This window comes from Netta rufina (assembly GCF_964035555.1).
Source record: "Netta rufina genome assembly, chromosome: 10".
NCBI classification, from domain to species: Eukaryota; Metazoa; Chordata; class Aves; order Anseriformes; family Anatidae; genus Netta; species Netta rufina.
The window spans coordinates 14,106,584-14,116,430 of NC_140133.1; the positions used below are offsets into that span (position 1 = coordinate 14,106,584).

General features: G+C 51.8%; 1 protein-coding gene across 1 annotated transcript; it reads right to left on the reverse strand.

The window, feature by feature from the left end:
- Positions 1-2,121: 2,121 nt before the first annotated feature.
- On the reverse strand, positions 2,122-6,250 carry FAM3D (FAM3 metabolism regulating signaling molecule D; the record flags this gene model as incomplete). The annotated part of the gene is made up of 8 exons (XM_084292916.1): positions 2,122-2,211; positions 2,379-2,505; positions 2,678-2,762; positions 4,019-4,069; positions 4,280-4,338; positions 4,564-4,682; positions 5,368-5,603; positions 6,238-6,250. The coding sequence occupies 8 exons, from the start codon at positions 6,248-6,250 to the stop codon at positions 2,122-2,124; spliced, it is 780 nt and encodes a 259-aa protein (XP_084149042.1).
- Between the last annotated feature and the right edge of the window lie 3,597 nt (positions 6,251-9,847).

Genomic DNA, 9,847 nt, shown 5'->3' on the forward strand with positions numbered 1-9,847 from the left:
ATAAGGCAGGACAGCCCCTGCACTGCCCACCTGCGTCCCAGCTCTTGGCTCCTGAGGCATTGCTTATCTTGCAGACCTACTCCTGCAGATGCCCCCGGTGAGCCTGGGTTAGCCCAGGCTCAGGGCTGCTGATGTCTGGGGGATGCAAAAACTGGGGTAGGGGGGCACAGTGGTTGTCCAGGTGGGCACCGAGCCCAACTCTGCAGACTTGCAGCTTTCCAAATGCTGGGGCACTGAGAAAACAACTCCTCTGGGAGTTGCTGTCCCTGCATCCACCACCCTTTTGAAATCTTTTTTAAAAAGTGTGCAAATTAAATTTGCTAAATAATTATCTCACTTAAAGTCATATTTATAACGGGTCCTTTCTTCCAGTAACCTTTGGGGCTTTTGAAAAGCTCTGATTTATTTACCAGGGTGCACTAACTTCGGCAGGAATGGTTCTTCAGAGCCCTGGCTGCTGCTGAAGGTCACACAGGAGCTGCACTTTATCTCTCCCTATTTATCCAAAATTGTGGTGTACCTTAGTAACTGCTCAGCAATGGACTTAGAGCTACTTACAACTGTCTGTAGGATGCTGAAACATAGATTTCCTTTAGAAAGGTTTCTGGTTTAAAGCCAAAATAGCGTGCATTGCAAAGGGCCAGGAAGAGTTTCCTGAAGCTGAAAGGGGCTGCTTGTTTTCTTTGCTGTAGCTGATGCGGGGTGCTGCTTTACCCTCTGCAGCAGCCTTTATGGGTTTTAGGCTGCTTTCAGCTTGGCTTACAAGCAAATCTAGATCCTTTGAGGGGGCTTAAAATAGTTGGCATATTTATGCTGGCAGTGCAGTGGGGCTGTGTGATGTGAGGGCTGTTGTGTCTGCTACGTTGTGTTATTTCTCGCTGCTGCTGCGGGTATGGATGATTCAGCGCCTGGGATTAACCACTGCTGCTGCAGCAGATTTAGGGATCGATTTATGGTGGAGGCTTCCCGCAGCATGGTCAGGTGCACGTTAAACACGCGGGAGGATAAGCTTGGATAAAATACTACAGCTATTGGGGAATTCCTCTGTGATGTTTGTTCAGGGGTTTTGTTTTATTTTTGCTCGGGATTTTTCTTTATTTAGGGAAAACCTGTTGCCTTGCTGATTGGTGGTGTAGGGTTTTGGGTCCAAGGTTTCATCCTTACAGCATCCCTTGTCCTGTCTGTGCTCCCCATTTCTGCCTGCTCCCCCTGGGGTGACCCATGGGCTCAGGTAACTGCTGCGAGCTGCAGGTTAGGAGCTGTGCTGGGGCAAGCCCTGCAGTCTGAGGGCTGAGGAGGCTGTTCCTGATAGCCCTGTGTCACACTGCACAGCTGCAGCAGAAACGTTCCCCCCTTGCTGTCTGCAAAACCACTGGCTTGCTTTAAAGAGAACGGGCAAAAAAAATATAAATGGATAAAACCAAAGGAAATTTTATGTCTTTTTATGATGCAAAAGTATCCATGATGATGGATAACCCAGGCTGCTGGGAACAGCTGCTTCCCCAGCAGCTCCTGGCTGGAACTGCACTGGACTGTGGCCTGCGGGGCTCTGCCTGGCTTGGTTGGGAAATATTTTGGTCTGCAAATATGGACCTGCATTGCAGAAAGCCATCCCTGAGGCTGCCTGGCCTTATCGTGGCTGCAGGGGACAGAAATGGGCTGGCAGTGGAAACCACCTGGGCCAGAGCTTCCCTGTGCCATGTGGTAGAGGGCCTGGCACTGCCATGCCTGTGGGAAAAAGCTGGATTATGCTTGAAAATAGAAGCAAGAATATAATGTTTCATAATTATATACATATTATTTAAGAAACAGATAGAAAACCTCTCACAAAGTTTTTGGTTTGAAGACAGAAAAATAAAATACCCCAAACGGTCCTGTGGCCATGGGCTAGGGCAGCTTGGCTGGAGCCTGGCCAGGAGTTTGCTCGCTTGCATGCTTCAGCTGCTTGCACAGCGCTGCTCCAAGCAGTGCGTGTCCCTGCGCTGAAACGCTGGTCTCTGGGAGCAGGCAGCCACTGCTGGGCTGTGTGGCTGGGCTGGGGGTCTGCAGAGAGTCCAGGGAGCTGGTGTCCCCATGGGACCCTGCTGGAGTCCATGCAGGCGTGCCACCGGTGCGTCCCTGCTAATCCTGCTTCCTGGGGGCGCAGCCCTCCATCTCCAGCAGCTCAGGCCAGCCATCGTATTTATTTGTTTTCTGGTCGTTTTTGATATGCTGCAGGAGAAAATGAGAGAGAAAATAAATGAGGAGGTTGGTGGCATGGGGCAAGTTTGCAGCATGGCAAGCTTGCAGATAACATCGCTGGCCAACATCTTCTGCAGATAGGTGGGTGAGACGTGCTACAAAGAGGGTGAGAGCTGGTAGCAGACGGGGCCACGTACCTCTTCAAAGGGGCTCTTGCCTTGCAGCCCTTTTGCCCCTAAGAAGACCCAGTTGTCCCGAAATCCCAGGTGTTTTACGTAGCTACTGCCCAGTTCCGAAAAAAGTTTCCGTGTTTTGCCATTCATCCTAAGAGAGGGGAAGAAGTCATCAGAGTGGTGCTGGGTGGCTTTTCCTTCCTGCCCCCGTGCTGCTGCTGGCAACATGTGGCTGCAAGAGAGGAGCAGGCAGCAGCACCCCCAGCTCCAGCCTGGCTGCTGGTTTTGGGGCAGCCAGGCATTGATGCTAGGGACAAACTCACTTTGTGGCAGCGTCATCATAGGTGGCCACCAGTATGACAGTGCCATCCTTGATCTCTTGAAGGAAGGTCTCCAGTTGTTGGACGTCTGGGAGAGGGAAGCATTAGGAAAAGGAAAAGGGATTTAGCAGGGATGTGCATGGTCAGTGGTAAATACCCTGATAGTGCTGGGGATAGTCAAGGTTTGGGGTCGGGGGCAAAGTGAGGAATGGTTTGTTAGATGTGGCATCCCTGTCTTGTGCTCCACTGGCCAGAGCTGGGCTCTCCTGAGCAGTGGGTGCTTTCCTGCTGCCACATAACCACAGGAGGAATTTGCTACTAAATGTTGCTCACTAGCTGGGAAACTTCATTAATATGAATTTGCTTCCCAACACCAGGAGCGAGCCTGGGTTTCGTGCAGGCAGGGCTGCAGAGTTGCCTGCTTCGTTGTAGCAGCTTTGGCTGTATTGCAGGAATTATTCCTCATCCTGCATCTGCAGTGCGGGATGCTCGAGTCCAATGCCCCATCTAGTGGCACAGGAGCCGATTGCTGCCTCCTGCTCGCAGCAGGATCTCACTCACAGTCTGCTGAAAATCTCATGGTGCTGGTGTTTCTTCTCAAAACCCCAGGGTTACTAAGTATGGGTTTCACAACCAAAAAGCACAGTGACAGGTCCCTGGAAAGTCTCAAAAGGCAAGTGGTAAATCAAAAGCACCTTGTTGGTTTTCTTAAGTATGAGATTTTGAGGGGTCCTGCCATAACTTCGGGGTTTGGTAATAGCCAGGACAGTGGGATTATCAGCCAGGCTGTGAGTGAGTGCTGCCCTGCTCAGGGCATTTTTTGCTCGTAGGAAAAGTGATTGAAGCCGGCGGGGCAGGGATGTGGGCTTTACTCTGCTCCCCATGCCCGACCTTACTGGGGTTGGGGCCTGCATTGTGCCTGCCCCGCAATGGTCACTGCCCCCTGGGCAAGGCAGGGAACAGGCAGCTGCTTACCCACCACCAGCACTCCGAAAGGGTGGTGAAAGCCACAACATGTCAGGATCAGTGTAACTGAATTCAAAAAGCAGCCTCTCTCAGGCCTCTATTGCCCCAGCTTATTCAGTTTAGCGGAGTTTTGTTTTTCAGGCTTTTACGTTTGTGGAAAAGGAGCGAGAAGCCCAGCTCAGATGTAGGTGCATTACAAGGTGTCCAGGCCCAAGGACCTCAGGGAAACCATGCTTATACTGTCCACCAGAGCTGGCTGGTCAAAGTCCATTGGACTTTATCACTAAATACACAACAGAGCAGCTGAAGTGCTGGTGGCTGCAGTGCCTGTGTGAGCTCTGGCTGTGAGCCGCCAGGCACCAAAACCACCGTGCTTACCTCCGGAGTACATGTCAAAGGAGGCTGTTTTCAGGGGCTTCCCGCTTGTTCCTGAATGTTTGAAATTCAAAACAGAGCACAGTGAGGCTGAGTCTCCTGGAGAAGCTCACTTGGGTCCCAGCCCTGCACGAACATGTTGGTGGATGACACCCTAAACCTGGCTGTCCAGAAACCCTGACACTCTGCCTGGCCACCAGCCCCGGTGCCCTGTTCCCTCCCGGGCTGTGAACAGACCCTGGCCGTGCTTCCAGCCCAACTCACCGTTCACCAGGGCAATGTTCAGGCCCCTGCCGATGTTGTTTTTCACGTTGCTCATGAGGCTGGGAAGGAAAGCAGAGACCACCAGTGAGTGCAGGGACACCCTGGAGGTGCTGGTAAAGCAGTGTGATGGGGATGTGGCAGACTGAAACATCCCCAGGCTCAGTAGCAAAGAAAACCATATTTTGTTTGACTACAAACGTCACTCTGCTCAGCAGAGGCTGAACTCGCTCTTTTTAAGCTGTGGCTGCTCTGTGTCTCACCTCCCCCCCCCCCAAGCTGCTTACACCTCATCGTTGAAGCAGATGGAGGGTCCCACCACATTCGCGGCGCCGCTGATGATCTTGAAGGCAAAATGTTTGGTGGGGCAGCTCCGCTGGTTCCCGCACTTGTTCTGGGGCAGCTGCTGGCCTGCAAGGGAGGAGGGAGCTGTGGGCAGGGGGACACCAGCTCCTGGGGCTGGGGCCATCTGTGTATATGAGGTTTACAGTGATGGGGCTTGGGGTGGGATAGGATGAGCCATTGTCAGGCATTGCTCTGTTTGTGAACAGAGGGTGCGTGAGGCAGATGGCACAGGGCACCAGGGCACCCATTCATGGCTTTTCCCTTGTGGGTTTCCTGCCCCGAGTTTCCCTATTCTCAACTGGGGTGGGGCCTGGGGCCTTGCTGCCCACATGGGGCCCTCACTTACTTCCTACAGCACGTGGCTCAGGGGTGTTTCTGCCTGCCAAAGGCATCGCTGCTATGTGCAGTAATATCAATTTCTCCCTATTGGAGGTTGGGAAATTCTCCTTGGGAGAGGAACCCTCAAGAGCAGCTATCATGCCTCCACAATCACCCTTACCCCTGGGGCTGTGTTGTGCAATGAAGACAAAGACAAGAGCGGTACTCACTGCTCCTGGGCTTGCCGGTGGCACCTGTGGACACCAAAGGAGTGGTCAGACACCCCAAAACCTGCCAGCTCTCCAAACCCTCTCCCCACGGTTGCAAGCATCCCCAGAGCTGGCTCTCCAGAGCTGCTTCCCACCGCTCTGTCCCCTCCATGCCTGGATAACCAGAGCTGGGGGACACAGCCCCAAACCCAGGACCACCCGCACGCTCCCAGCCTCACCCAGCCAGCTCCGCAGGCTGATGGACCTTCCACTGCTCTCAAAGTATGTCTGCGCGATGAACCAGCAGCCCAGCAGCGTGGCGAACAGCGCCAGGAAGCGGATGATGCCTGCCAGGTGGGAGAGGAGGTGGTGAGAGCAGGTCAGGGCTGGAATATCCCCAGGGGCTGGTGGGGACTCGGTCCGTGTGTCCCCAGGTTGCCCATGCACGGGGTGACCTGTGTGGCATGGGAAGGCAGCTAACACTCCTTTTTTCATCCTCTGTAAAGACTCTGATCTCTTAATTAATGTCTCCAGAGTGAGTGGTGATACTCTGATATGCATTACCCTTCTACTGGGAGGCACTGTTAATGCTCCTCTCTGCGTTGAAGTAAATCTGATAATTAGTTAGAAAGCTATGTAAATCCAAATATTTCCTATGTTCCCAGCGCTGGGAGAGCTGCTGTCCCCCAATTAGTCACTAGATACAGCTGAGCAGCTGCTAATACAAATGTGATTGGCATTTGGCTTTAAAGCAACACTCATCGGAGCAAAACGTTCCAGTCCTGCATGGAAACAGGGTAGAAAAATACACTTATATTGCAACTGAATGGCTCTTATGGAAGCAGGAACCTCTCAATAGCCATCTTGTCTCAGCCTCAGAGGGTTTCACCGGGAAAAATACAACAGGCTGAAATCTACACATTTTTTTAAAAAAACTGATGCTTATACAAAGGCCTTTTTTTTGTTTGGTGACACTGGAAGGGAAGGTCAGAGTAGCTGGGCTTGAAAGGAGCCATGCAAATGAGAAATCAGCATAAAGAGCTGTAGAAGATGGGACTGAGAAAAGTAAATGTCTGTCCTCATCCTTACCTGCCACCCTCATGGTGGGGGAGCGCAGCAAGGGGGCTGTCACAGGTCACACTTTACCCTGAGCAAGGAGAAATACCATGAAGGATGGCTGTAATCCATGAAAACCAGACCAATATTAGGTGAAAAATTAATTGCTCTGTCAGGCATATTTAGCATGTATAAGCAGTATTAGCAGTAACTAAGATCAGTAACTAAGCAAACCACAGATGCAGGAATTCCTGTCAGGAACGTGCTTGGTCCCACCCTGATGTTGCAAAGTCACATTAGAGATAGTGGTGTCAATAAACTGGCTTGGTTTTGCATACTCTGGGTTATTCCCTGCTATTCAGTGTTACTGCCGCTACAGTGAACTGCAATTTCCTCCCTAACTCACTCTTTCATATTCTGCTGAAAAGCAAGAGCCCAAGCAGTGTATGTGCAGTCACAATCCTGCTGCATTTCCTTCTGGGATGATGCATGGTAAGTTTCAAACACTAGTGACTGACTGCAAAATGCCACTGACAGCCTGAGGTTTGGGCTGTGTGGTCAGAGACACCTGCAGGAGCAAAATCTTCTTTTAATCTGAAAGTGAAGGGGAAAACAAAACAAAACAAAACAAAACAAAATGACAACAATACACACACTGTACCAAGGGCTGGTTTTGTGCCTACATCTCTTCCCTGGGATGAGCTGACACGTCCCCCAAATTTATAAAATCAGTGCTGGGGCAACTGTGATGCAGCTGTGGGCATTTGTAATGAGAAACATATCTTGGGAGCAATACTCAAACTGAGCAGAAATGGTTCGCTTTGTCCAGAAGGTGCAGCGTCCTCACCCACATGAATTGGGAGCAGTTGCAGTGGGAGCACAAACCATTTCCTATCCAAGCCCACCCACCTCTCTGCTGCTGCCGCATCCCCCATGGAGGGGACAGCACTGTCACCTGTGGGGACCCGTTCCTACCTTCGAAATTTGGGGTCACGGTGTGGTGCAGGTCTCTCCTGGAAACCGTCCCAGTGCTCTAAGGCAAAGTCTCTCCTTCTGGCGAGCACTTAGCACCTGTGTGCTCAGAGCTAAGAGGCTGGTGCCAGCCTCTTGGTATAGCACATCTGTAAAAGAGCTACACTCAGAGTTGCTTTTCCTGTTTGAAGGGCAAATAAAAAGCAATGGATTGTAGCAGGGCTGGGCTGAAAGTTGCTTTCAGGCTCCTGCGTCATGAGGAAGGAAAGAAGAGTTTTGTCTCCTGCCCAGCCCCACTCTGGGTCTCCTCCCAGTGCCTGTGTTCAGGGAAAATGCCTGTGGTCACACAATTCACCCCCACAGTGCCTTGTCCCTTTGTGTCCCCCTGGGTGGGATGGATGCAGCATCCCAGGCAGGATGCTCCCCCTTCACCTCCCCAGCACCCTGGGGTAGGTGGCAGTAACACCATAGGTGGCTGGGGGCAGCCTCTGAAACAAGGACAAAAGGGATCTGTGTAGCAGGAAGGAAGCTTCAACCGCAGCCCTTCCCCATGCCACTTTGTCCTCTCCCTTCCCAGCCCCATGGCTCCGTGTGCCTGAAATCCCCCTCTGCGAGTCACAAGTCCTCAAAGTTGCATTGGGTTGCACTCTGAGCTGGCTGAGCTCCCCAAAAATGCAGCGGGTAAAGCCCAGAGATGGTGACCATTTCAGACCTGGGCCATGATTTGGATATACAGAGTGGGGCAAAACTCCACTGGCTTTGCAAAATGTCCCTGTTGTGTCCCAGCCTGTGCAGGGGAACATGGCTGGGTGCACAGCGCTTTGCCAAACTCGTAGTTTGCTATGCACGTATTGATTTCAATGTAGAGGGAGAGAAATGGAAAAATAAACCGATAAACACTACCACTTTAGGGAAGTCATTTATTTATTTGGGCTATTTATTTTCACCTTAATCCCAGATAAAATTTATTGGGTGAAGTCCCTTGGTGGTGAAATTGATGGAACCTGATTGCATTACAAGAGGGCAGCCCTCTCCTGGGATTCCTATTATGTTCTCTTTTAATTGTTTGGATTGATTTTGATTTTGATTTTTTTCTTCTTCTTCTTGTGCTGGAAAAAACACCGTGTTCTGCTGTCTGCCCAAGCCAACGGCAGGAGAGGAAGAAAGGGAAGGAGCCGCGGAGGAAGGTGGGTGATAACCAGAGTTATTTGTCTAATAAACCTGAAGCCTATTTACTTAAAAACCATTCTGGGAACAAAAAGGTTCTCCTGCAAATATTGCTAAAGAGCTCTGTGACATTTTGAGGCCTGGGCTCCACCCAAAGCCTGATCAAGACTGCGGTGCCGCCTGCCTCCTGCCAGCCCCCGCCTGTCAGCCTCCTGACATGTCCCTGACCATGAAGGAGCCTGTATTTTGGCACAGGGTGGAGAGGAGGGATAGGGCTGTGGTTCACAAGAGGGAAGGTTCTAAGGCTCTAAGATGTCACTCATGCCTGCACCCCGGGCGTCACTGCTCCAAAAACCAGGGTTTTCCTGTGAAACTTCATGCGGACCATATCATGAGGGCTGGTGCGGAAGGATGGGGGATGCCTTGATGCCATTTTTACCCTCAGAAAGAGTCTACCTGACTGCGCTTTGCTGAGTTACTCACCAGGAGAGGGCTGGTTGCCATGAATTCCTCAGCTTATAAAAATGCTTGGCTGCATCTGCCAAGCCGCTCGAGAGCTGCCTTATGGCCGAATCCCTCCCGTGCCAGTCGGCAGCTGGGCAGGGGAAAGCCCTGATCTGGCTGCGGGAGCCAAGAAGGATGTGGGGCTGTGGGGCCAAGCCATGCCCAGGAGCGGGACCGCAGCCAAAGTCCCGTGCTGGCCACTCTGTGCAACAGCAGGACCCAGTCCCTCTGTAAGCCTGAAGCAGAGCAGATCAAACCCCAGCCCCCCCCCCCCACCTCGCAGCACCCCCTGGTCCTTATCTCTCTGCTGGGACCCCCCCGGCAATGCCCCCTCTGCCCTGGGGTGTGCCTGCAGGAACCCCGCCAGCCCCAGCTCTGCTTGGCTGCTGCTCCTGTGCCAGAGGCTGGAGGCTCCCTTCTCAAATCAGCATTTATTTATCCAGAAACAGTCCTGAACTCTGATGGAGTCCCAAGTTAACAGTAGGTATGGATTTAGTTTTTTTTCTTTTTAATCATTTATTGTTATTTTTATGTTTCTGAAGGAAGCAATCACTCCCTGGAGACTCTGGCACTGCAGTTAACACTGGAGGACGAATTCATTTTCCAAAGCTGAACCATATTTACCTGGCAGCTGAAAACAAAAGCATTCCCATTTCCTTCTTCCTTCTCTTTGCTGTTCCCTTCACTCAGAAGAAGCCAGCGGCTTCTGGTGGAGCTGTGAAAGCCACGCTCAGCACTGTCCCACAGCAGCAGCAGCACTGCTGACGGGATGTGCAGTGCGTCTGACACTGCTGTGGCTTTGCCGGGGTGGGAAGGGTTCGATGTCTGTAAAAGTGGTGAAAGGGGATGTTCGCATTGGGGTCACTGTTGTCCTCGGAAGGAAGCATTAGCTGCAGTGAGTCTGGGCTTAAGCAGTGCGTTCTGAACCAGAAGCCTCCCCCCTTTCCAGGGAAATATTTTTCCTATTGATTTGTTCAGCTGCTGGCACTGCTGGCTCAGC